The sequence below is a fragment of the Osmerus mordax genome, chromosome 17, assembly GCF_038355195.1.
Source record: "Osmerus mordax isolate fOsmMor3 chromosome 17, fOsmMor3.pri, whole genome shotgun sequence".
Lineage (NCBI taxonomy): Eukaryota > Metazoa > Chordata > Actinopteri > Osmeriformes > Osmeridae > Osmerus > Osmerus mordax.
In genome coordinates this window covers 7,786,161-7,808,162 of record NC_090066.1, presented here as the reverse complement: position 1 = coordinate 7,808,162, position 22,002 = coordinate 7,786,161, and the positions used below count along the sequence as shown (strand labels likewise).

Genomic DNA, 22,002 nt, shown 5'->3' with positions numbered 1-22,002 from the left:
CTCCACTGTGTGTGGGTGTGGGGGGGGGGGGGGGGGGTGTGGGGGGGGGGGGGGGTGGCTTACCTGTGCAGGTGATGACAATGTCCACTTGTCTGATGACCTCATTCAGCTTCACCAGTCTGAAGCCATCCATACTGTATGGGCAGGAAAAACACACCCTGAGTGATGTTGCACTACACTTACAAGCCACACTTTTCTATACTGGTTGTCCATGATGACAAACTATCTAATGCTTCATTGGCTGATAGGGTCAGCATCCGGCTGCCCGTTGGCTGGCGGAATGGCTGTCTGGGTTCTGATTGGCTGACTCACCAGGCCTGCAGGGCACAGATGGGGTCGATCTCGGTGACATAGACGATGGAGCCCATGGCTTTAAGTGCAGCACAGCAGCCCTTTCCCACCTGAACACACACACACACACATCTGTTCAGCACCTTCATGGGTATAGCTATGTATGTAGTTTGTAAACAGTGTCCCCTGCAGGTTATCCCTGGTACTGGGTCAGTAGGACAGTAGAGTAGAGACTGTGACTGGGCCTCACCTCCCCATAACCACACACAACCACCTGCTTCCCCCCGAACATCACGTCAGTGGTCCTCTTCAGCCTGGAGGGGGGGGGGGGGGAGGGTTGACAATTACTCAATGTACAAGGAATAGTGGGCTGTTATGTAGGTGTGTGTGTGTGGACTCTTACCCATCCAGGATGGACTCTCTGCAGCAGTACAGGTTGTCAAACTTCTGCTTGGTCACAGAGTCATTGACGTTCATGGCAGGATGGCAGGAACACACAGCTTGCCCCGCCTTGGACAACTGGTACAACCTGCAGACACAGGACACACGCACACACAGTTAGGCATGCTGACTTCCTTATTTCAACATGACAAATTATGCATCAAATACATTTGTACTTGTGTTGCCCTTTCTACAAACCTAAAGCACAACCTAACACCAACCTAAACCCTCAAGGAATTCTTATACAACAATCATGCAGTTTCCATGTTTGGCCCACTAGATGGCAACATGACCATGTCAGCTCATGGAGGCAAACAGGGAGAGGACAGACTGCCGTCTAACCAGAATAGAGTGTGTGAGTGTGTGTGTGTGTGTGTGTTAGTGACCCACCTGTGGACGCCCGTGACGCTCTCCTCTACGATGCCCTTGATCTTCTTGAACATGTTGGGGTATTTCTTGTAGATCAGTGAGTGAGGTCTCCCCCGTCGTCCAGGATCTGCGGGAGACACACGGACACCGTGAGGTCAGACCCCCCACACGCCTCTCTCCTCCTGGGCATCTCTCCACTCACCTAGACCCCACCTGGGGTCCACCAGACCTGGTCCAGTCACACTACAACACTAGCGGCCCATGCTACAGGGCTGGGCTGATGGGGTTAGGGTTGGAGGGAGGTCAGATGAGTGGTTGTGGTTGTTCAGGGACGCACCATGTTGGGCTGCCAGCCCTCAGGTTGACACAGCGGTCGATGCACCACCAGAAATCATCCTCAGACTCGCCCTTCCAGGCAAAACACAGAGAAACCTGGCAGAGAGAGAGAGAGAGAGAGAGAGAGAGAGAGAGAGAGAGAGACATTAAAAGTGGGTAAGTAGGTGGTTGAGAGGAGGTGGATGGGGACCACCCAAGACAGTGAGGATTTATGAGAGAAAACGACACGCACACGCACACACGCACACACACACACACACACACACGGGTCCCTCACCTCCCTCCGCCAGAGCAGCTGCCACCTCGTTCTGGGTAGAGTAGATGTTGCAGGCAGCCCACCTGCACTGGGCCCCCAGGGCAGAGAGGGTCTCCATCAGCACCTACACACACACACACTCGTCAGATGGGACCCCCAAGAATATCAACTAAAAGAAGCTTTTGGTGTGTATACTTGCTGTGGTCTGGGCCAGTGTAGTCTGTGTGTGTGTGTGAATATATGCCAGTGTTGTGTGTGCTGTGTTCATAAACTATGAATGTATGTGCTATTACAGCTGTCTGGGAGGTGTGTGTGTGGGTGTGTGCGTGGGTGTGTGTGTGTGTGTGTGTGGGTGTGTGTGTGTGTACTCACGGCGGTCTGGGCGGGTAATGTGGGTGCATCCCACCACTTTGGCTCCAGCCAGGGGCTTCTCTCCCTGGGCTCTCTTCCTCAGAGCCATCAGGGCTGGCATCTCTACAGGGACGACACACACACACACACACCATTGAGAGACTGGAGGAGCCCCGCTTTATCAGCAAATGGATCAATTCATTCTCATTCATCCAGTCATTACTGTGCTTCATCTCAACAGTGTGTTCAGCCCATCGGCTGTAAACAGAATGGACGAGTCTCTGCTTCCTCCAACTGTACAAACATGAAGCCAAAGTATCCTGGATACGTGTGCGGCCATCTTGCGCTGGTGATGTCATTCGGAGCCAGAGTCTGTGCTGTAGTGATCAGCCGGTGGAGCCGCGGTATCGAGGTCCCACCCATGCACTCGCCTGACCCAATCGAGACCGCACATTAAGCCCTTTTTGTATCGTCCAATGAATAACCACTTAAAAACAAACTGCTCAGAAAAAAATGTGCACTTCAACTGGCATTTCTTTGATGAATATTGACGTGCACTTAAGATTTTTTTTCTCGTTTAGCTGGTGTACCATCCGCTAACATGGAGGGGGCTGGACTTCTGACCCATACTACAGCCGGCCACCGCGGGGCGATGGGGATGTTCGGGCGTCACCTTTGAGGAGCCGTCGTGCCGTGCCGTTCAGCCTGGTCACCCATGTGAGTGGTGACAGGCCCGGGTTCAGCCGAGGACAGCCCCCGTCGTGTCTAATCAGGGCGCGCTTGATTAGGTATCAAGAGGGGGGGGGGGAAAGAGGGCAGCAGTCTGCTGTTTACTCCAAAGTCTGGGGTGAGGGAGGACATACCCTGGAGGAGCCTGTATTTGAGCCTGACACACACACACACACACACGTCACCCCCCCCCCCCCCCCCACGTTACCCTGCTCGGCGATCTCGATCTCCCTGCGTCCGAAGTCGGCCTGCTTGATGTTCTTGATGCAGAAGTCTCCGTTGCCCTTGGAGTTCTTCTGCTGCTTGTCCCTGGGAGAGGTCTCGTCGTCAGAGCTGTCTGTGTAGGAGGCAGCTGCAACACAGGGCAGCACGGGGTTTCAAAACACGCTATGTACTAACACACACACACACATTCTTAAACACATCTAGTCCACACATTCAACACTGAATCAGAAGTGAGGGAGAGATAGGGAGGGAGGGGGGGGGGGGTTACAGCTGTGGGAATCATCAGGGTAAACCGAGGTGAAGAAGAGGGAGAGAGTTTAGTGTCAATGTGATGAGGCTGAGAAAGTGAAAGAGACAGACACAGTGAGACATACAGAGAGAGAGAGACAGTGAGACAGACACAGAGAGAGAGAGAGAGAGAGATATTGAGACAGACAGAGAGAGAGAGAGATAGAGACACAGTGAGACAGACACAGTGATACAGACAGACAGAGATAGAGACACAGTGAGACAGACAGAGAGAGAGAGATAGAGACACAGTGAGACAGACACAGTGATACAGACAAAGAGAGAGAGATAGAGAGACAGTGATACAGACAGAGAGAGAGATAGAGACACAGTGAGACAGACACAGTGAGACAGACAGTGAGAGAGACACACACAGTGAGACAGAGAGAGAGACAGAGTCTCCCGCTCTCCTGACTTGTCCTCCTTCAGCACACTGTGGCTCAGTGTGAACCAGTCTCTCTCCTCTCTCTCAGAGACCTCCGTCTTAATCCTCTTACACTGGCCTGACTGACGACAACCTGGCTGAACTCAAACTTCACAAGGACAGTGTGTGCGTGTGTGTGCGTACGTGTGTGTGAGTGTGGAAGGAAACTCTGTATCAGTGCCCCTTCATCCCTGCAGCATGTGCCTTCCAGCTGGCATCCCTCCCTAACAGTTTCATCACCAGGGCAAAGACCACTATTGTGTGTGTGCCGATACTAAAACTGGGGAGTGTGAGTGTGTGTGTGTGTGGTGTGTGTGTTCCGTACCTGAGCTGTAGCTGTCTGTGGAGGACTGGGAGATGGAGCGGGACAGCGAGCGACGGCCGATCTTGGTGGGCCGTTTGTTGAACTCCTGCTTCTGGTCTGCAAACTGGATCTGCGGGGGAAGGGAGGGAGGGGGGGGGGGACAGGGTCACATAAGGGCTGAGCACCCCACTACCCCACCCAGAATAATGGAGGGTTCGGGCCCCAACAACTGGGCCCTTGCATCCACACACCAAAGGCACCTCACCCACAGACATTTTATTGACCAGGCCCTGATATGTCACTTATTACTGTACTCCTATAAAACACAACAGTACAAGGACAGAGCGGCAACAAAGAGTCCTGATTAAAAAGAATAACACCCAATGGAAGTCTCACAGCCAGAGCGGGTTGTTTAATACTTATATAACACCCGTAAATCGGAATCCATGACACACTCTGCTGGGAGCGTGTGCACAAACAGAACCAGACGGACTGAGTCAATTCCAGTGTTGGGTCATGCTGCTGACCGCAGCCTTTCAGTCTCATTCACACACGACAGGGAGAGAGAGAGGAAGGAAGGGAGGGGAGAGGAAGGGAGAGGAGAGAGAGAGGAAGGGAGAGGAGAGAGAGACAGTCACACGGGTAGCTTGGAGGTTCAGAGTTCTCCCACGTCGGAGACTCTGTGAACGGTCAGGCATCCTTCCTCCCCTCACATCTCTCTCTCTTACCTTCTTCACTCTGTGTTCACCGCTCTCCACATCACTCTTTTTCTTCAACATGACCCCGGTCGCAGTGAGCGAGTGTGTGTGTGTGTGTGTGTGTGTGAGAGTGTGTGTGTGTATCTGTGAAGCTGGACTGGGTGCAGTGTGTGAGAGAGCAGTTCTGTTTGGGTGAGGGGGAACTCATATCAGGTCTAGATCCATTTATACCACCCCCTCTCTCTCTGTCTCTCTCTCTCCTCTCCCCCTCTTTCTGTGTTTTACTCTGATCCAGCCCTAACTGGCAGAAAGGCGCTTTGGATACAATGCTGAATTGTTTCGTTTATTGTGTCATTTCTCCTCTCACTTTCTCTCTTCCCCCCCCCCTTCTCCCTCTCCCTCTCTGTCCTCTTGCTTGTTAATTGTTACCGTGGTGTTTGTGTTTCTGCAGGGCAGCTTTACTGCCAGTCCTGGTCCACTGGTCAGGTGGTCAGGCCCAGAATGACCCCAGAACTGAGCCCCGGGGCTGGGGTTAGAGTCCAGCAGGATAACCCCCCACTTCTACCTAGCTCAGCCTCGACATCAGCGAGACTCCAGTCATCACCGAAAGCCACAAGGCAAAAACGGCTCTCAACTTCAATAAATAGTATTAGTAACAGGAAACAGCGTTTAGAAACCCTTGTAGTGAAAGACACCTTAATGACACAAAGTTCTTGTCGTTGCCTAATTAGCAAAAACCTACGTTTGAAAAAGTGGCGCGATTGAGGTGAGTTTATGACACTGATACGCCATGAGTCCTCAGCCCAGCTGTTGGTGAGTTCTACGACCGGGGGACAGGAGAGGAGGTTGATGGAGGGGTGAACTAGGAAACACCAGGTTGTTATCAATGTGTCTAGGAGGTCACATGAAGGCTGGCTCCTGTTGCAGTGGATCTTTCACAGCAAATCTCATCTGCTCAATCAAACTAACCAGGTCAATGAGGGCCAAAGAGCTTCTGTGTGTGTGTGTGTGTGTCGCAAGGACATCTGACCTTACTCATGTTTTCCGAACACTCTGCCGTGTGGCAGACACACACACACACACACAGTTACAGGGCTGCTTGGAGAGGTCATGCAGTAGAGGTCAGTGAACGGGCAGTAATCCCGTCTTAATCATGGATCTGGTGCAATCAGAGCAACGAGGAGAACAGGCCTGCTTCAATTAGGAGGAGGAGGAGGAGGAGGGGGAGGGGGAGGAGGCAGTGGTTAAGACGAGATTGCTGGTTTATGAGGATCAAGGATCAGTCTTGTGTCCCTGTAGCTCCATGGCTGTGCAGAGGCCAAGCCTGTGGATGCGTGAATGAAGCGTGTGGCTCGACTGAATAATCCCATAGTGCTTCTAACAGTCCACACTGAGAGCACACTGCTGCTGGATGGATACGAATGGATTCATGCTTGAATGGACACCACTCCAGAGCCCCTCCATTCAACTGTCTCTCTGTCTGTCTGAGGAGGGGGGCTCTGAGAGTGTAGCCTAACACAGGTTCCACTCATTCATTTGTAGCATAACTGGATGAGAGAGAGAGAGAGAGAGAGAGAGAGAGAGAGAGGGGAGAGAGAGAGAGAGAGAGAGGGGGGGGGGGGGGGGGAGAGAGGGGGGGAGAGAGGGGGGGAGAGAGAGAGATAGAACAGAAAAAGAAGAGGCGAGGAACGCATAAAGGAAAGAGTGGGAGAGAAGGAATGTGTGAGAGACAAAGAGGGAGGGAGACATAGAGAGAGATGATGTGTTGTGTAAGAGAGAGCAGTGACAGGCTGTCCCAGAGTTCAGCGCCAGCAGCATCAGAACCAGGACCAGAGAGAGAGAGAGCACAGAGGAGGTGAGGAGAGAGAGAGCACAGAGGAGGTGAGGAGAGAGAACAGCGGAGGTGAGGAGAGAGAGAGAGCACAGCGGAGGTGAGGAGAGAGAGAACATAGAGGAGGTGAAGAGAGAGTGAGAGCACAGAGGAGGTGAGGAGAGAGAGAGAACACAGAGGAGGTGAGGAGAGAGAGAGAGAGTACAGCGGAGGTGGAGAAAGAGAGAGCACAAAGGAGGTGAGGAGAGAGAGAGCACAGCGGATGTGGAGAGAGAGAGAGAGTACAGCGGAGGTGGAGAAAGAGAGAGCACAGAGGAGGTGAGGAGAGAGAGAGCACAGAGGAGGTGTGGAGAGAGAGAGAGAGTACAGCGGGCTCGGGATGGGGCCTCATTCCACACGCATCAATCCGTATCTTAATCTCCATTACATATAGACTGATCTACTCTCTCTCATTCTTCCAGTCTCTCTTTTGTCTCGTCTCCCTCTGCTGCAAGACGTGCACGTGTGTTAACCTAGCTGCAGCACCAGTATACATAATGGATGCTCAGTGATTGGGAGACTAATGAGATGTAAATAATGGATGCAAATTCAACACTGCTGAACACAGCGCATTGTCGACCGTGTGCAAAACCAGACCGGTGCCAACCAGTCATGCCCTGCGCACCCAGCGGTCCAAAATCCTGACCCAGTGGTGCCACTTTTAGCAGGGCGAGCCCAGGCAGAGAGAGGATGGGAAACTGGGCCGGCTGCCAGGGGCCGATTAAAGCCCACAGCCCCAGTGGCGGCCACGCGCAGTGGCGCCGCTCAGCCAGCAGGTGGCAGAGGAGCAGCTCGTGGCGTGACAGGCCCTGTGTGGCCCTGCAAGCTGGAGGAGAGAGCTGAGACGAGCGACAGGCTGAGAGGGAGAGAGAGATAGGAAGAGAGGGATCGAGAGAGACAGGGGGGGGGGGGGCAGAGAGATAGAGAGAGAAAGAGACAGAAAAAGAGATGAAGCTATGAGAGAGTTCCTGGTAACATGGTAACAGAGCCCTCTCAGCACCATCAACAGTGTTGTCCCACTCCTGGGTCAGTGTTATGATGGTTATGAGAGTCCGGAACGTTCCTTGTTATTCGGCGCCGGCCTCAGAGTTCGAGAGCAGGGTAAGCTGCTCTGGTTTGCTGTTCTGGAGCAGCACGTCACCTGCTGACATGCAAGCCGCCATGGGGTTTCTAAACTGTGTGTGTGTGTGTCTGTGAGTGTGTGTGTGTGTGTCACCAGCTGAGAGTTGCTGGCCACCATGGAGGGGGTCATGTGACCAGAAACCCTGAGACTGAGCTCACAACACAGATGTAATGGAAATCTGGTGAGAGAGAGCGCGAGAGAGCACGTGAGAGAGCGAGCGACAAAGAGAAAGAGGGAGACAGTGAGAGGAAAAAAAAGAGACAAGAGGGGGCCCATTTGCCTTGTCACACAATTTCATTCCGATGACTTACTAGCATGCTACAGGACACACCTAGATGAGAATGTAATCCGGTCTGTAAAGATCTGAATCGGGCTCACAGCGCTGGCAGGGAACGTTGCAGGAATCTGTCCTGACGCACTGAAGACAGACCCAGACTCAGCGACAGGCCCTGTGCATTAAACTAACTGATGAAAAGCTAGACAAGTGAAAACAAGGATAGAGTGACGGAGGGAAAAGAGAGAGAGCCACCAGACCTTTTCATTATGACGAGAGGGAGAGAGAGAGATCTGATTAGTCCTGTGCAGACAGAGAGAGGGGGCCAGGGAGGCCCACCTGAGGCTGGGCAGGGTGGAGGTGACTGCTGGACAAGGAGCAGAGGAAGGAGGAGTGGGGGGAGGGAGGGAGGGACACGGATGACAAACCTCTAAATCCACCTCCAACCAGGACTGTGGAGTTGATGTGTGAAGGAGAGACACAACTGCTGGCTGAAACCAGCCCTCAGTTTTCCCCTAACCTCCCTCCTGACCTACAGTGTGTGTGTGTGTCCCACAGCTAAAAGACACAGATGCAGGGCGACTTACAGATGTGTAACCGACTTGTGACAGTTTGACCTGGACAAGGAGAGAGGCAACTGAACTTTGGAACACACTGTAGAGACACGGGGGTGAGGGTGGGGGGGCGTTGGTAGATGAGCTGATGGGAAAGTCTCACTCCCCCCCCCCCTACACACACACACACACAGACACCTTGAAGTGTTTGTAAACAGTGTGGAGGTCCAAAGGGCTGCAATGGAAAGTCACTGAGAAGTTTATGGTGCTCCGTTTGTGTGTGTAGGTGTATGTGTGTGTAAGTGGGCCATGCCAACTGAAACAGCCAGCCATCAACCAGCCTCTCATCCTCTCCGAGTTCAAGGATCAGGCAGCTACCGCCCTGCCAGGAACATTGTGTGTGTGTGTGTGTGTGTGTGTGAGAGAGAGAGACAGACAAAGAGAGGCCTCATTGTTTCCTGAGGCCAGGAGAGACTGGACACCCTCTGAGAATGTGTGCGTGCGCTTGTGCGTGGCCTGACGTCTGGAAATGAATCCTTGCGTGTAAAGAATGGATGACCCCGGCGCTGCAGAGAATCCCATCGTGAGCATACCAGGGTGTGTGTGTGTGTGCAGGGGTGTGTGCATGTGTGTGCAGGTGTGTGTGCAGGTGTGTGTGTGTGTGTGTGAGAACACAGCTGCAGGGTCAGAGGGTTTGCCGAGACACCGTGATGGAGCCCGCCTCCTGGTGTGCCGGCCAAACAAACAGGCCCCTGGAAGAGCGGCCCATCTCATCTGACACATCCAGCAGGGGTCTATAGGGGCCCTGTGGGCTGCAGTACTGCAGAGGCAGCCTGCAGAGGCAGCCTATAGATCAAGCAGAAGAGGTATTGGACATGTCTGCTGACTCCACAAAGCCACAGCGCCTTGGATTTTGTACATGCGTGCACGGTCTCACGTGTTGAGAGAGGGAGCGAGAAATGGGGAGAGACAGCGAGATAATTACTGAGTAGGAGATAACAACTAACTAACTAACAGGCGAGGAAAAACCACTTGGGTGGACTGAGGACACTGGCTGGGGGGAGAAGGAAGGGGAAAGGGAGAGAGAAAAGGAGAGAGAAAAGGAGAGAGAAAAGGAGAGAGTAAGCGCATCTGACTGAACCCTCTCCCAGCGACCGTGCCAATATCTGGCTCGAGTTGCCTCTTCCAGATGATTCCAGTCAAATCCACCTCTGATTAATGCCACATCACACCTGTTTGCCTCAGACGTGCACACGCCTCAGACCTAATCTCTCTCTCTTTCTCTCTCTCTCTCCTATATCAGTAACTGTAACTGGCCTAAACAGGTTCTCAGGTTCCTCAGACAGAGCCCAAACCCCAGGCTCAGTCCCAGCCCTAGCCACGGTCCTAACCCCAGCCCCAGGCTCAGTCCCAGCCCTAGCCACGGTCCTAACCCCAGCCCCAGGCTCAGTCCCAGCCCTAGCCCCAGTCCTAACCCCAGCCCCAGGCTCAGTCCCAGCCCTAGCCCCAGTCCTAGCCCCAGCCCTAGCCCCAGTCCTAACCCCAGCCCCAGGCTCAGTCCCAGCCCTAGCCACAGTCCTAACCCCAGCCCCAGGCTCAGTCCCAGCCCTAGCCCCAGTCCCAAACGCCAGCGGATGGAAAGAAGTTCTCCCTACAGGCACGGCTCCTGGGTGTTTACCCCAGCTCCCTGGCTCCCACCTGGGGGCAGAGGGCTGCTCTGGCAGGCCAACCAGCGCTGGCCCCACTGAACGAGGGCATGTTTGGAAGTGGGAGGCGGTGTGCTGTTTACACAGAGAGGACAAATCACCTTCGCAGGCAGCTGTGGCAGGCTGCTAGTCCAACAACCACTTGAGATTCTGGTGAGAGGGTCTGAATTGGGAGGAACACTGCTGCATAGCTTGGGAAAAGACCCCAGGGAAGAAGCAATGAAACATGGAGCATGACCCCCCCCCCCAAAACATCTGGGGAACCTAACCCTCTTTATACAAATGACATGAACTTACGAGGCGCTGTCGTTTCGGTTAAGAGTATTCCGGAGAAAGACCAAATCTGGAAAAGCGACTGAAAAGTCAGCGAATGAGGCCGGATCAGAACTGCGGACTGGGCTAGTGTGAGCCCCAGACAGACAATGTGCTACAGTGACATCCTCATAACACAGACAGACACGGGCTGTGTTGTAGTGTCAACACCACTCGCTATCTGTTCCTGTTTACAATCAGGTAGAGATAGCTCTGACCTCGTGGTGTCATATTACCCTGACCCTGGCCCCGGGATGCAGGCCCACAGCGGGACTCGACACGCATGGTTCAAGCTGGAAATGAACCTTTAGCAGAGATGAGAAGGTCAGCGTGTGTGTGTGCACGCATGGAAGTGTGTGTACTATGCATGTGCATTTTACTACACGGGTACTGTATGTGTGTGTAGGAGTCTGTGAGTGTGTGTGGAGAACGAACCACCAGGCTTAGATGTTAGAATGTTGTCATGCCAGCTGGCTTTTGGTCTCCCATGCTAAGTCCTGTGGATGTGTGTCTTGCTGAGAATCCGATCTTACGCGTCTGTGCTACAGGGGAATAAAGGATGCACGTCTAACAAGCTCCCCTCGTGAGCCCGTCGTCACTGCAGCTCCTCCAGTTGTTGACCCAGATTGGAGCTTCGCACAGTCAGAGGATTAGTGTGTGCGCGTGTGTCTTCATGTAGCCTTGGTTCTCCCACCTGAACATTTGATGTAGAGAGGAGAGAAAGATGCCGAAAGAAGGGGGAGAGAGAGAGAGAGAGAGAGAGAGAGAGAGAGAGAGAGAGAGAGAGAGAGAGAGAGAGAGCGCGATAGAGAGACAGAGAGAGAGAGAAAGACAGAGAGAAAGAGAGAGAAAGGGAGACGAGACAGAGACAGACAGAGAGACAGACAGAAAGAGAGATAAAGAGAGACAGAGAGAGACAGAGAGAGAGAGGGGCCGGCTAGCCTCTCCGGTCGCCCACTCGCTGCCTACCTCATCCAACAATCATCTGTCTCCTCATTCATTCACTTCCGGCACGACTCCTGTTACACAACAGATGAGAGAGAGACCGGGGAGGGAGGGGGAGAGAGAGAGAACAGGGAGAGGGAGCGAAGCAGAGGAGCCCTTATGTTCCCCTGTCCCTCACCTCTGTAGACCAGAGAGCTCTCTGCTGATGTGAAGCAGGAACAGATAATACAGGACAGAGCGCTCTCAGATGAAACCAACTCACAGGACACACACGTCCAAGTACAGGGTGTTCTGTGAGTGAATGACAGACAAACAGACTGACTAACTAACAAGAACAACACAGGGCCTAAGCCGTGACCCACTCAAAGGGAATGCTTCAAAGAAGTGAACGGAATGTGCGTCCTTCCAACCCAAAGACGGGGGTTAGCTACGAAACTGATAGCTTTGAACTTTGATTGCGTTGTACGTCGCGAATGAGCGAGTGCACCAGGCCTCGGCCCCTCACGACTGTTCTGGAAGCTTCCCTCATCCAGGTCTGAGGAGGTGCCTTTTGAGGAGCTTGTCTGGAGCCCTTTCATAAAAAATGTGCCACACACACACTTTCATAATTATAACCTGTCACACTCAGTTGAAAAAGAACAATTGAAACCCAACACCGTTCAGATTTCTATAGGCAGTGGGAGGCATAGGGCCTAGCCTGGGATCGCTCTGTCCTGCTGGACAGCTGGGGGAGGGGAGGACATGCCCGATAGACAAACAGAGACAGGAAGGCAGACAGAGACAGGAAGGCAGGCAGAGACAGGAAGGCAGGCAGACAGAGACAGACAGGTAGACAGACAGAGACAGGAAGGCAGACAGACAGAGACAGACAGATAAACAGACAGAGACAGACAGGTAAACAGACAGAGACAGGAAGGCAGGCAGACAGAGACAGACAGGTAGACAGACAGAGACAGGAAGGCAGGCAGACAGAGACAGGAAGGCAGACAGAGACAGGAAGGCAGGCAGACAGAGACCGACAGGTAGACAGGCAAGCAGGCGACAATCAGACAGGCAGAGACAGACAGGCAAGCAGGCAGGCAGACAATCAGACAGGCAGAGACAAAGAACTGATCCTCTCAATCCGCAGAATGAAGTCCACAGAACACACACGCACACCCCCCATCTGAAAGAGAGGAGATTAGTCCTGGACAACATCAGAACAGAGGCTGGCATTGTTAGCAGGTCCAGGTTCTTCAGACCACGACGGTGTGTGTTACGGTGTGTGTAAATGGTGCATGTGTTTCATCTGGCCACCATGCTCATCGCTGATCCTGTTCAGGGCCATAAGGACACACACTCAATACGGCCCACAGATAAGCGCTCGGCTCCGGCACCACACGCACACACAGACAAAAATGCCCCGCAGAAACATAAGCACCGTGCTCTCTCGTTCGCTTGTCTTTCCCGGATGGTTTAAAGACACAGCGCTCCCCCCAGAGCTCACAGCACTGGGGGGGCTCTCTGGAGCCGAGAGGCAGGTCCCGTCTGTTCTGCCCTGGGCGGGGGGAGCCCTGAGCAGGGCAGGGTCCTGGACCACCGGGGGTGACCTGGAGGAGACGGCTGCTGTGGGGGGCTGAGGGAGGCGCGAGCTCGTCGATGACGCCCCGCGCCGGGAGACGGCTGACGGAGGCTGTGCATCACGCCACCAGCAAGACGCGTCGTCTGTTCCTGCGTGTGCGCACTCACGCGTACCGCAGGGGTCAACACACGCGAGCCCGCACGCACACGTGCGTGAATAAACGAGCGGCATTACGCATGTTCACACACACACAGACACACGCACAGACACAACGAGAACCCTCCGAGGCAGGCTGGTCCCACGGCTGGTGGGCTGGGAGCGCCTCGTCCAATGGCAGGAGAGCCGGGGTAGGAAACGGCGGGCGCTGGGGAGCGTGGCGAGCGAGCCTCCGGGGGGGAAGTGATGTAAGGCAAACACAGCCATGCCTCGCTGATATATGCACACAGACAAGTGTTCCCTGAAAACAGGGACAGGCACACGCGCACAACACACACACACACGCACATACCCAGAGGCCTGCCACCCACACACACACACACACACACACACACCAGCTCAAGATACAGAGCCTCTTTCCATCCAACATATTCTGCAGAGTTGTACAATGTATACCAGAATGGACTGGTTTACACTGTAGTACCATAGGGCATTACTAACATTACTAAAAGGCTGTACTAACAAAGCTAATAGGGCTGTATTAGTCTATCAGTCAGGTTAGCTGGGTGGTGGTGGTGAGGGGGTGTCACCCATTACTAGAAAAGCTCCTGAGCTTCATTACAGTATGTGAGGGTGGGGGGAGGGGGGGAGGGGGGAAGCAGTCTATTTTAAGCCCCATTCAAGTTGGCCCCCAAGTTGGTAACCGTGCCCGAGGTCAGGGTGACGGGCTGGTGGTGTTCAGTCAGGAGCACTGAGGGGCTCTGTGGGCCTGAACACGGTCACCTCTCCCCTCAGCCCCTCAGGGCCTCAGCTCCCATCCAATCACTCCCGGCAACCAGCGCCCATACAATGGGCGCCATTGACAACCAATTTCTATCATCCATTGGATCTAGTGAGTGCTCTTCAAATCTCCCCCTCCCTCCCCCCCACCACCACCACAATCAGGGTAGTGGATGACCCTCAGTAGTAGTGAGCTACACACACACACCACTCTGACTCTCTTCTCGTTGAGTAAATGTGCAGTAATACTCTGACGGGCACATACGGTACTGTTGGGGGCTTTCAGCGTTCGCACAAGTCCATGTTAAATCCACGAAACACATTCCCAGTAATAACAACAACACTAACAATTTGAAGGTCTAAAAAGATGAAAACAACACTGGCAGACGGGCAGCGCACACTAATGTACCCAGCCTAAGCCGCTGAGAGACACAAACCCAAAAAGCAGGAAACACAAACAGCAATTTAGGGATTTACAGCTCCACAACAAGGCTCGGAAATAAAGGGTCATAGGAAACACTGTGGAATTACATTTGTTCTGAAGAAGAAAAAAAAAAAATATACACTGTACACAGCATTCTTCTCTCAGAGAAAAGGCATAATTACAAAGTGATCTCGACAACAGCGAGGCAGTTGGAAGTCTGTTTTAGGGTCGTGCTATTCTGGGTTCCTAACTGGGCTTTCTGTTAAATTGAGGGTAGGAATCGTCCATCTGTGAGATCAAACACCACACCAGGCCTCCCTGTCCTCACGCAACACTCTGTCCGTCTGTCCTGCCTGCGGTTTATTTTCCCTCTCCTGCAAAAAAAAAAAAACCCTCTCAAGCTGGGTCTGAAAACACACCACAGAAACTCGTTCTCTGGTTCTCCAGTCAACAAGCTTGCAGCTGGGAGACATTCGACACTAGCAGATCCTCCACAGCCCAGGGAGGACAGCTAGTCCAGCTCGGGGCTGGGGAACACACCGGGGAGACCGTGGGGGGAGGGGGGGAGTGACCCCATCAGAGAGGGCTGGGGTGGGGTGGGCTTCATTACTCTCTGCTAGCTTCCTCTTCTTACTTCTTTTAACTGCTCAGTCCAGCTTTTTACAGTTCTCTCAACACAGACCTCCACCTCCCCTGGGCTGTGAAGATGGTCTCTCCCAACCTCACTCCTGCGTACTGGGTTGCCCTTCCCGGCTCGTACCTTTGCGGCCCTGGCAGGGGAAGGAAACGGGGGCAGATTGCAGCGCTCCTGCCCCCTTGGGGAGGAGGCCGTTTGTGATGCAGCACTTCTTGAACACAATGGCGTCTCTTTGTCCCAAGCCTGGGGGTCCGTCTAAGCCGCCCTGCTCCTCTGGAGAGAAGCCAGAGGGAGAGAGACCCACTGCCAATACTGCAGGCTTAACCACAGGCCCCGTCAGCATTCTATAGCATACGGCCTATACACTTAGGTGGCATGGATGCACACACACACTTACTGCTCCATAACAGTACTTAGACATGAGAAGTCATAATCAACACTATAGTATATAGCCTGTGCTTTCATGGGGCAGGTGCACACACACACACACACACACACACACACACACAACTGGGAGAACCCCAACATTACTCACAGCCCCCCTCTCCAAGATTGATGTTCGACGTCTGGGTGAGGTGAGAGCCTGCAGAAAGCATCCCTCACAACCTCTGACCTGAAGACCCACTGCAGGCTAAGATCTGCGGCTCTCAACCCCTCCCCAGGTTCACCATTTCACTCCAGTTCCTCCTCACTAATGCTTAACCTGGGGAGTACCAGGAAAAACTTGTTTTAACAGCTCTGTGCTCTCAGGCGTTCCTGATTCAGCTTCTAGGAATCAGAGGAGACTTCTGGAAGGTGATAACAATGAAACGCAGCCCCATGACGTCAGAACGGGAGATGGGAGGACAACACACACCTCGGAAGCACAATCAGGGCAGGTCTGGTGTGTGTGTGTGTGTTCTGGCACCAAACAATGCCCTTCCCTCTCCCTCCTTCGAGCCGTGTTCAGCAGGCCCCAGATTGGAGTGACCCAACACTGTCTCCGACCTCCACCAACTCCAAAAACGCCTCCCCTACACATCGCTGCTTCCACCTGTGCTGTGCTTCACTCTGTCTAGAGAGAGGCCTTGTTCCACCTCCACCGGGTCACAGTTGGGGTGCGGAGGGGGGTTCTGATAAGGGCCTTGTTAGGGTGGGGGTGGTGGGTACTCAGACTAAGTTCTGAGGGCCTCCGCCGCCGTCCTCTCATCGTGCTCTGATGAGGAGCAGAGAGCCGACGCCACTTCACACAGACGGCGAACCAGCACCGACACAGGATGTTCTGTCGGGGGGTAGGTGAGTCAGACACGCCGGCAGACTGGAGGTAAAGAGGGGTAAGGTAAGGTGAACGAGAGGGTGGGAGAGAAGGAAGGAGGGAGAGGGAAAGCCAAACAGAGAAAGAAAGTGAAAGACTATCGCAAAGCTATTAGCGATAACGTCGTGTTAGGGAGAGTAGCAAAAAGGCACACAGCCAAACACACACTCACACCCCCTGCATGTGACTCGCAGGCCAAGGAGACCCAATTATATAAAGAACACTGAACTTGTATCAGTCCACTTTTTGTTTGGGAACATTCTGCATTTGTGCCACGACACTTGTACTCCAGATTAGCCACTGTACAGTGGCCACAGAAAGACTGGGCAGCCACAGAAAGAGTGGCCACAGAAAGACTGGGTAGCGGCTGTGTAATTACATTTCAACACAGAAATGATTGACGAGTGTCTTAAAGGGAGATGGGCCCATTTTGATCAGGGTACTGTTTTCTGCCAGTAGTGTCAATGTCACTTTCAATGTCATATTATTGGATTGGATTTCATATCCAAAACGGGGGTCGAAAAAAGTTAAATTCAAATGCCAGTCAGGCTACTTTTGGAACTATTGTGAGAAATGAAATAATCCTAGATAATCTGGACCACAAGACTGAACGACTAACATTGCCATTAGAGTCAGACATGACAGCTTGGCTTGTTTCCTCTACAGTGAAGGGTCAGTGTATGTGACCGACTTTATGAGTTAAGCTGGAGGAACGCAAATCGAGTTTGAAGCAGTGCTGCCCTCTGTATCACACAAGTGAAAGGCACGCTGGTCGATCAACCACTTAGAACAGCGCGTCCGACTTCTGTTTGGGGGCTGAACACCCAGGCCTGGTTCCCTACTGTCCTGTATTGGATTGACCCGAGGGTAGCACCAGGACACCAGGCCAGCCGAGAGCCAGGGAGGGCCAGCAGTACACAGGCTCTGCTCAGGCTGAATTGACCGTGTTAATGGGACCGCTGAAACCCCCCCCCCCCCCACACCCCCTCCCCAAACTGCATGTATACATGCCATTAAAAGCGGTTGCATGTTCACAAAGAAACACAGTCGCACTGTTCCACCTACACACACATGGGTGTTTAAAACACCAGCCCCCCCCCCCCCCCCCCCCCCAGTTCAAGTTAATAAGAAAACCTTGTATCACGCATGTGACTCCATAAAGCACCAGTGGAGCGTACAGTTCCAGACAGGCCTGCTCTGGCCTGGGCTCCAGGCTCTGTAAACTCCTGTCTCCTACCCCCCCTGGAGTCAGCATGTTGCTTTTGTAGATCAAATCTGCCTCTGATGTCAACGGGCCAGCCGGGTGTAGGGAGGGACTTCAGAGGCTGTTTGGAGCTGGCCATCGACAAAACCAGAGAGGCCCTGCGTCGTGAAAGGTATCGACCTGACGCACAGAGAGGAGATTGTGTGAGAAAGCCGTGTTGACCCTTCTCTCTCTCCCTCGCTCTCCTTCTCTCTCTCTCTCGCTCGCTCCGTCTCCCGGGACATTCCGTGCGAGCCCAGCGAGACGGCCACCCTCCTCCCACCAAGGTGCCACATTCCCTCTGTCGACAGACACAGACAGAGTTAAGGTGGTGACACCTTTAGCAGCCAGGGGCCAGAACCAGGCTGAGACACGCGCACACACACACACACACACAGGTTGGACCCTGGCACAAGCTGACACATTGCGTCAGGGCATTGCCCAAACAGGAAAGACGCCAACATAGCCTCCGAGATGATGGTGCCCTTCTTTGGAGTCAAAGGTTTGAGAACCACTGAGCTGTGGTGAGACTTGCCAGAAGTGCTGAAAGTGAACCGTGAAATAAATAATTAGCGAGGCCTAGTTAGTGAGGTGTTTAGGGCAGGGCAGGGGTGAGGTTAATGGAGAAACTGGGAGGAAGGTCTGGCCAGCGGACCGGGCTGCTGATCAGACAGAAGAGGGGGAGGTGGCGGTGTCACTCAGGAGCTGGGCCTGCGCCTCAGAGAGACACTAAGATGAAAGGGGAACAGAGTCCCCCGAGGACTAGCCTCCGATGACAAGCACCTCAGGACACTGACTCACTCCTGCGGGCGTGAGTGTGAGACACAGGCAGACACGCAGTCAGGGAGAACAAGTGTGCTCCGCTTACTGTAAATCTGGACAGGGAAGTCGAGAAACGCTGCCAACTCCCACACAAAACATACCAGCAGATAAAAAATATCAAACTGGAGGATCGTGTTAAGAGCAAGAAAGCTGTTTGAAACAGAACTACTTCTGCGTATCAGTTTATATCCCCAGGCCAAGCCATTTACTGGTGTTTACCAGCACTCAGTAAGCCAGTTAGCAAATGTTAGCTTTACTAGGAATACAAGATTTGTGACATTGCATTTCTTGAAGACTAACTGACATTATGTATGACATTCTCTTGTCACCTTCATCTGTAGCTGGTCTCTGCCAGCCAGAGCCATCACCACTATGATACTCAGCTCAGAAGACAACACTAGAGCCGTGTAAAAGGCTAGAAATACCACACGAGATCTCCTTAGAGCCCTCTGGAGGGAACACTTGATTTAGACCGCCTGGCGTGCCAGAAGGGTGGAGTTCAGAAAAAACCTTTGGTAATGTTCCAATACACTGTTGCCTGGTGCCAGGCAGGCAAGCTGAACAAAGCACTGCTGGAGAGGCATTTAAAAGGATATCAAGTGAGCCTACAAATTCCATCCAGGTCTGAACGTATGGCCGGCCAGTTCAGCGGAAGCCTAACGGCCCATTAACACCCCAGCCTTGGGCACAGAGGCCAAACCAAGAAAACACGCCTAATATCTCCTCAGTGTGACTTCATTTGGCTGACACTCTCACTGCCCACTGATATGGCACACACACACACACTTTCTCCCCCCGCCCCACTGTCCTGGATGGTATGGATGAGAGATGTATAGGCTCCTGTTACCTGGATAACTAAAACGATGCCCCTGAAAGGAGAACTATTTTAAGCGCCATAATCAATCGCTGAGCCACTTCCAAAGGGGTCTCTCTGGTCCGGTCGCAGAGTGAACATCTGCCCACCTAGAGCAGAGCACAGCGCAGAATAATCCCCCCCCCCCCCCGTGTTGTGACATGGGGTGAGGCATGGATTAAAGTCAGCCAACCAGCCTCCGTACCCACATCATGCTTGTTAATGTGTGTGTATGGATCACTGTGTGTGTGTGTGGGGGGGTAGGAATTCAACAGATGCAGCTTTAGCTGGCACGGTTGTAATACTCATCATTCCTTTTAAAATGCATGAAATTATAAGAACTGACAGTGCTAAGGAAAATCCGGTTTTAATGGCTGTCTGTTTAGGTAATTGAGGTGAGTGATGCAGATCATTTAATGGACGGGTCTATGCAGGCGGGGGAAAAAAACTTTTTTATTATAATTGTGGTGGTAAAATGCATAACATTTCTGCCATTTCATCCTGAAACTGGTACAAATCAACCAAAACCGATACCAGCCTCAAGGAACGTATGCAGGATGTACTGCACCTTCATACTCGGAACTAATATTTATTTATTTTTAAACACACAAATATAAACAATTCAAGCCTAAGGACCCAACTGTAAGCTGTAGCCTAGTGCCAAAAGTATTTGTTATGTATCCCAGGTCCTCCCTAGTGGGCCAGATGCTGCACCAGAGCACCCTCCTCTCCTCCGGATGGGAGAGCTCACAGGAGGCCGGCTCCATCAGGCAGCCTGCTGACATGGAGAGGAAGGAGCGTGGAGGGACTGGACCATCTGGTGAAGGCCAGTTAGTTTGATTTGACTTTCCCCACTGTCTTTTTTCCACCCTCCCTACATGTCGGTTACATTTCTCCCTCTCCAGTTCTGTCTGAGATTCACTCTCTCACCGTCCTCTCAACCATTAGCATAAGCACTTATTGACACCGCTTGTAAATCATCTCTACAACAGCATTCACATTGGCAGCGAAAAGAGTCCTTCGTTTTTCCTTGGACCTTGGTCTCATTACCCGTTTCTGATCAGAACCTTCCAAGACTAGATGATAAGACTAAAGAGCCACTGACACGTGAGGATTGAGCCGAGACCTAGCTTTCTTGGAAGGAACTCCATCTAGGCCTAAAGTCTAAAAATATGTCCTAGGCCAGGGAAAGGCAGTGAGCTAAGCCTTGGAGATTGAAACACCCTTAAGAAGAGCCCAGGCTATACCCAATGTATTCTATATTTGGCTGATATAAATAACGCTGTCAACAAAACAGATGACAAAGGTAGCGTTGGTACACAGATCGCGGTGGTTCTATTATGACTGGGGTCAAAACAGCCTGAGTGGTTGTGAAATCTTGTCTACTAACAGACACATGCACCTTGTATTACTGTTAACCAACTACTATTTGTAAATCCTCAATGTCTGAACATGGACCGCAGTTCTGGAACAAGTTGGAGCGACTGTTGTGGACCGCTTCTTTCCTGTTTGGACAAGTCTAAATTCTCACCAGATCTTCACTGCCATGTGTCCTGAATCATACCAACACTTACACATTAACAGCCATAATTAACCTCAGAATAAAACATCCACAGAAAATGTGTAATTGAGCAAAACAATCCTGAGCAAAGCAATGTCTGACAGTGCCAATAAAGCGCACTGCGGTCAAAGCATGACTCGAGCATGGTTGGTTCTAGCTAGTACTTTCTGGCTAATAGAGAGCTATCATTAGCTAGATAACTCGTTACAATATCACATATGTTACTGTCCCAATGTCTCGCTATACACACCAGCAAGGCGCATTTCAAGGGTATATCTGTGGGACAAAATAATGAACGACATTTCTGTCCAGTCTTGACGACTGGCAAAAACCTGTTTGTGTCAACGCAGAAACGGTCTGCTTAGCTTGTAGCTACAGTCCAGGACCAGAGCGTTGGTTGAGAACAGCAGCACAGTAAAGGCATCGTCACACAATGCCTGATTTCAGCTTGCTAGCTACAACCACTCTGCCCCTGGCCCGGGTCAGGCAGACCAGCATAATACATAATATTGAACAATCAAGTTTCCCTTACCTTTTTCATTCTGGGGGCTTCAGCGACAGTACCATCACGATTTACAAAAGCTTCTCCGCCGTTTTGTTGCGGATCGGTCCGCTTCATCGCGGACGCCTGCGGCATCTTCACGGGGTTCGGGGTGAGAAAGCCTGGGCTCTGGTCCCCGGCTTTAACGGTGGGATCCGTCAATGGGCTGGTTGCGACAGGGTTTGGTTCGTTTTTGACTAACCCCTTTTCCTCCGAGTTGGGTGTCAGAGGTGATTCGGGTGGTACATCTTTGCTGGGGACGTCTTTTAATTCGACCTCGGCCATTTTCGCTGCCACAACCTGGACTGACATCGCTACAATTTCACAAAGTCCTTTCCCAACACAGATAACGAGGCGGCGAACGGACGTGACTGGACCACTTCTGAAAAGCTTAGGCGTTGTGGTAGTAGTAGTATCACACTGAATTTCTCCACCCATTTACAAAATGTCCAAAAGTCCCCTGGACATAATACATGCCCCACTGCTGAACGGTAATACGTTTTAAAGGGAAGGAATGAAATTGTATTCAGTTGCATGTTACTATATTTATTAAATAACAAAACGGTAGATGACGATGAATACACTTCCCAAGAAACACTGCCCTAGCAAGTGCATTATGGGAAATGCTGTTCAC

At 52.3% G+C, this 22,002-nt stretch overlaps 1 protein-coding gene across 1 annotated transcript; it reads right to left on the bottom strand.

Moving 5' to 3' along the window:
* Positions 1-63: 63 nt before the first annotated feature.
* On the bottom strand, positions 64-21,690 carry ahcyl2b (adenosylhomocysteinase like 2b; the record flags this gene model as incomplete). The annotated part of the gene is given in 15 exon segments (XM_067254074.1): positions 64-134; positions 313-401; positions 542-605; positions 695-820; positions 1,123-1,198; positions 1,201-1,228; positions 1,439-1,461; positions 1,464-1,521; positions 1,523-1,533; positions 1,715-1,817; positions 2,066-2,077; positions 2,079-2,167; positions 2,982-3,125; positions 4,036-4,144; positions 21,360-21,690. Coding segments are annotated over 15 exon segments (1,324 nt in total), but the record flags the coding sequence as incomplete, so codon positions are not given.
* Between the last annotated feature and the right edge of the window lie 312 nt (positions 21,691-22,002).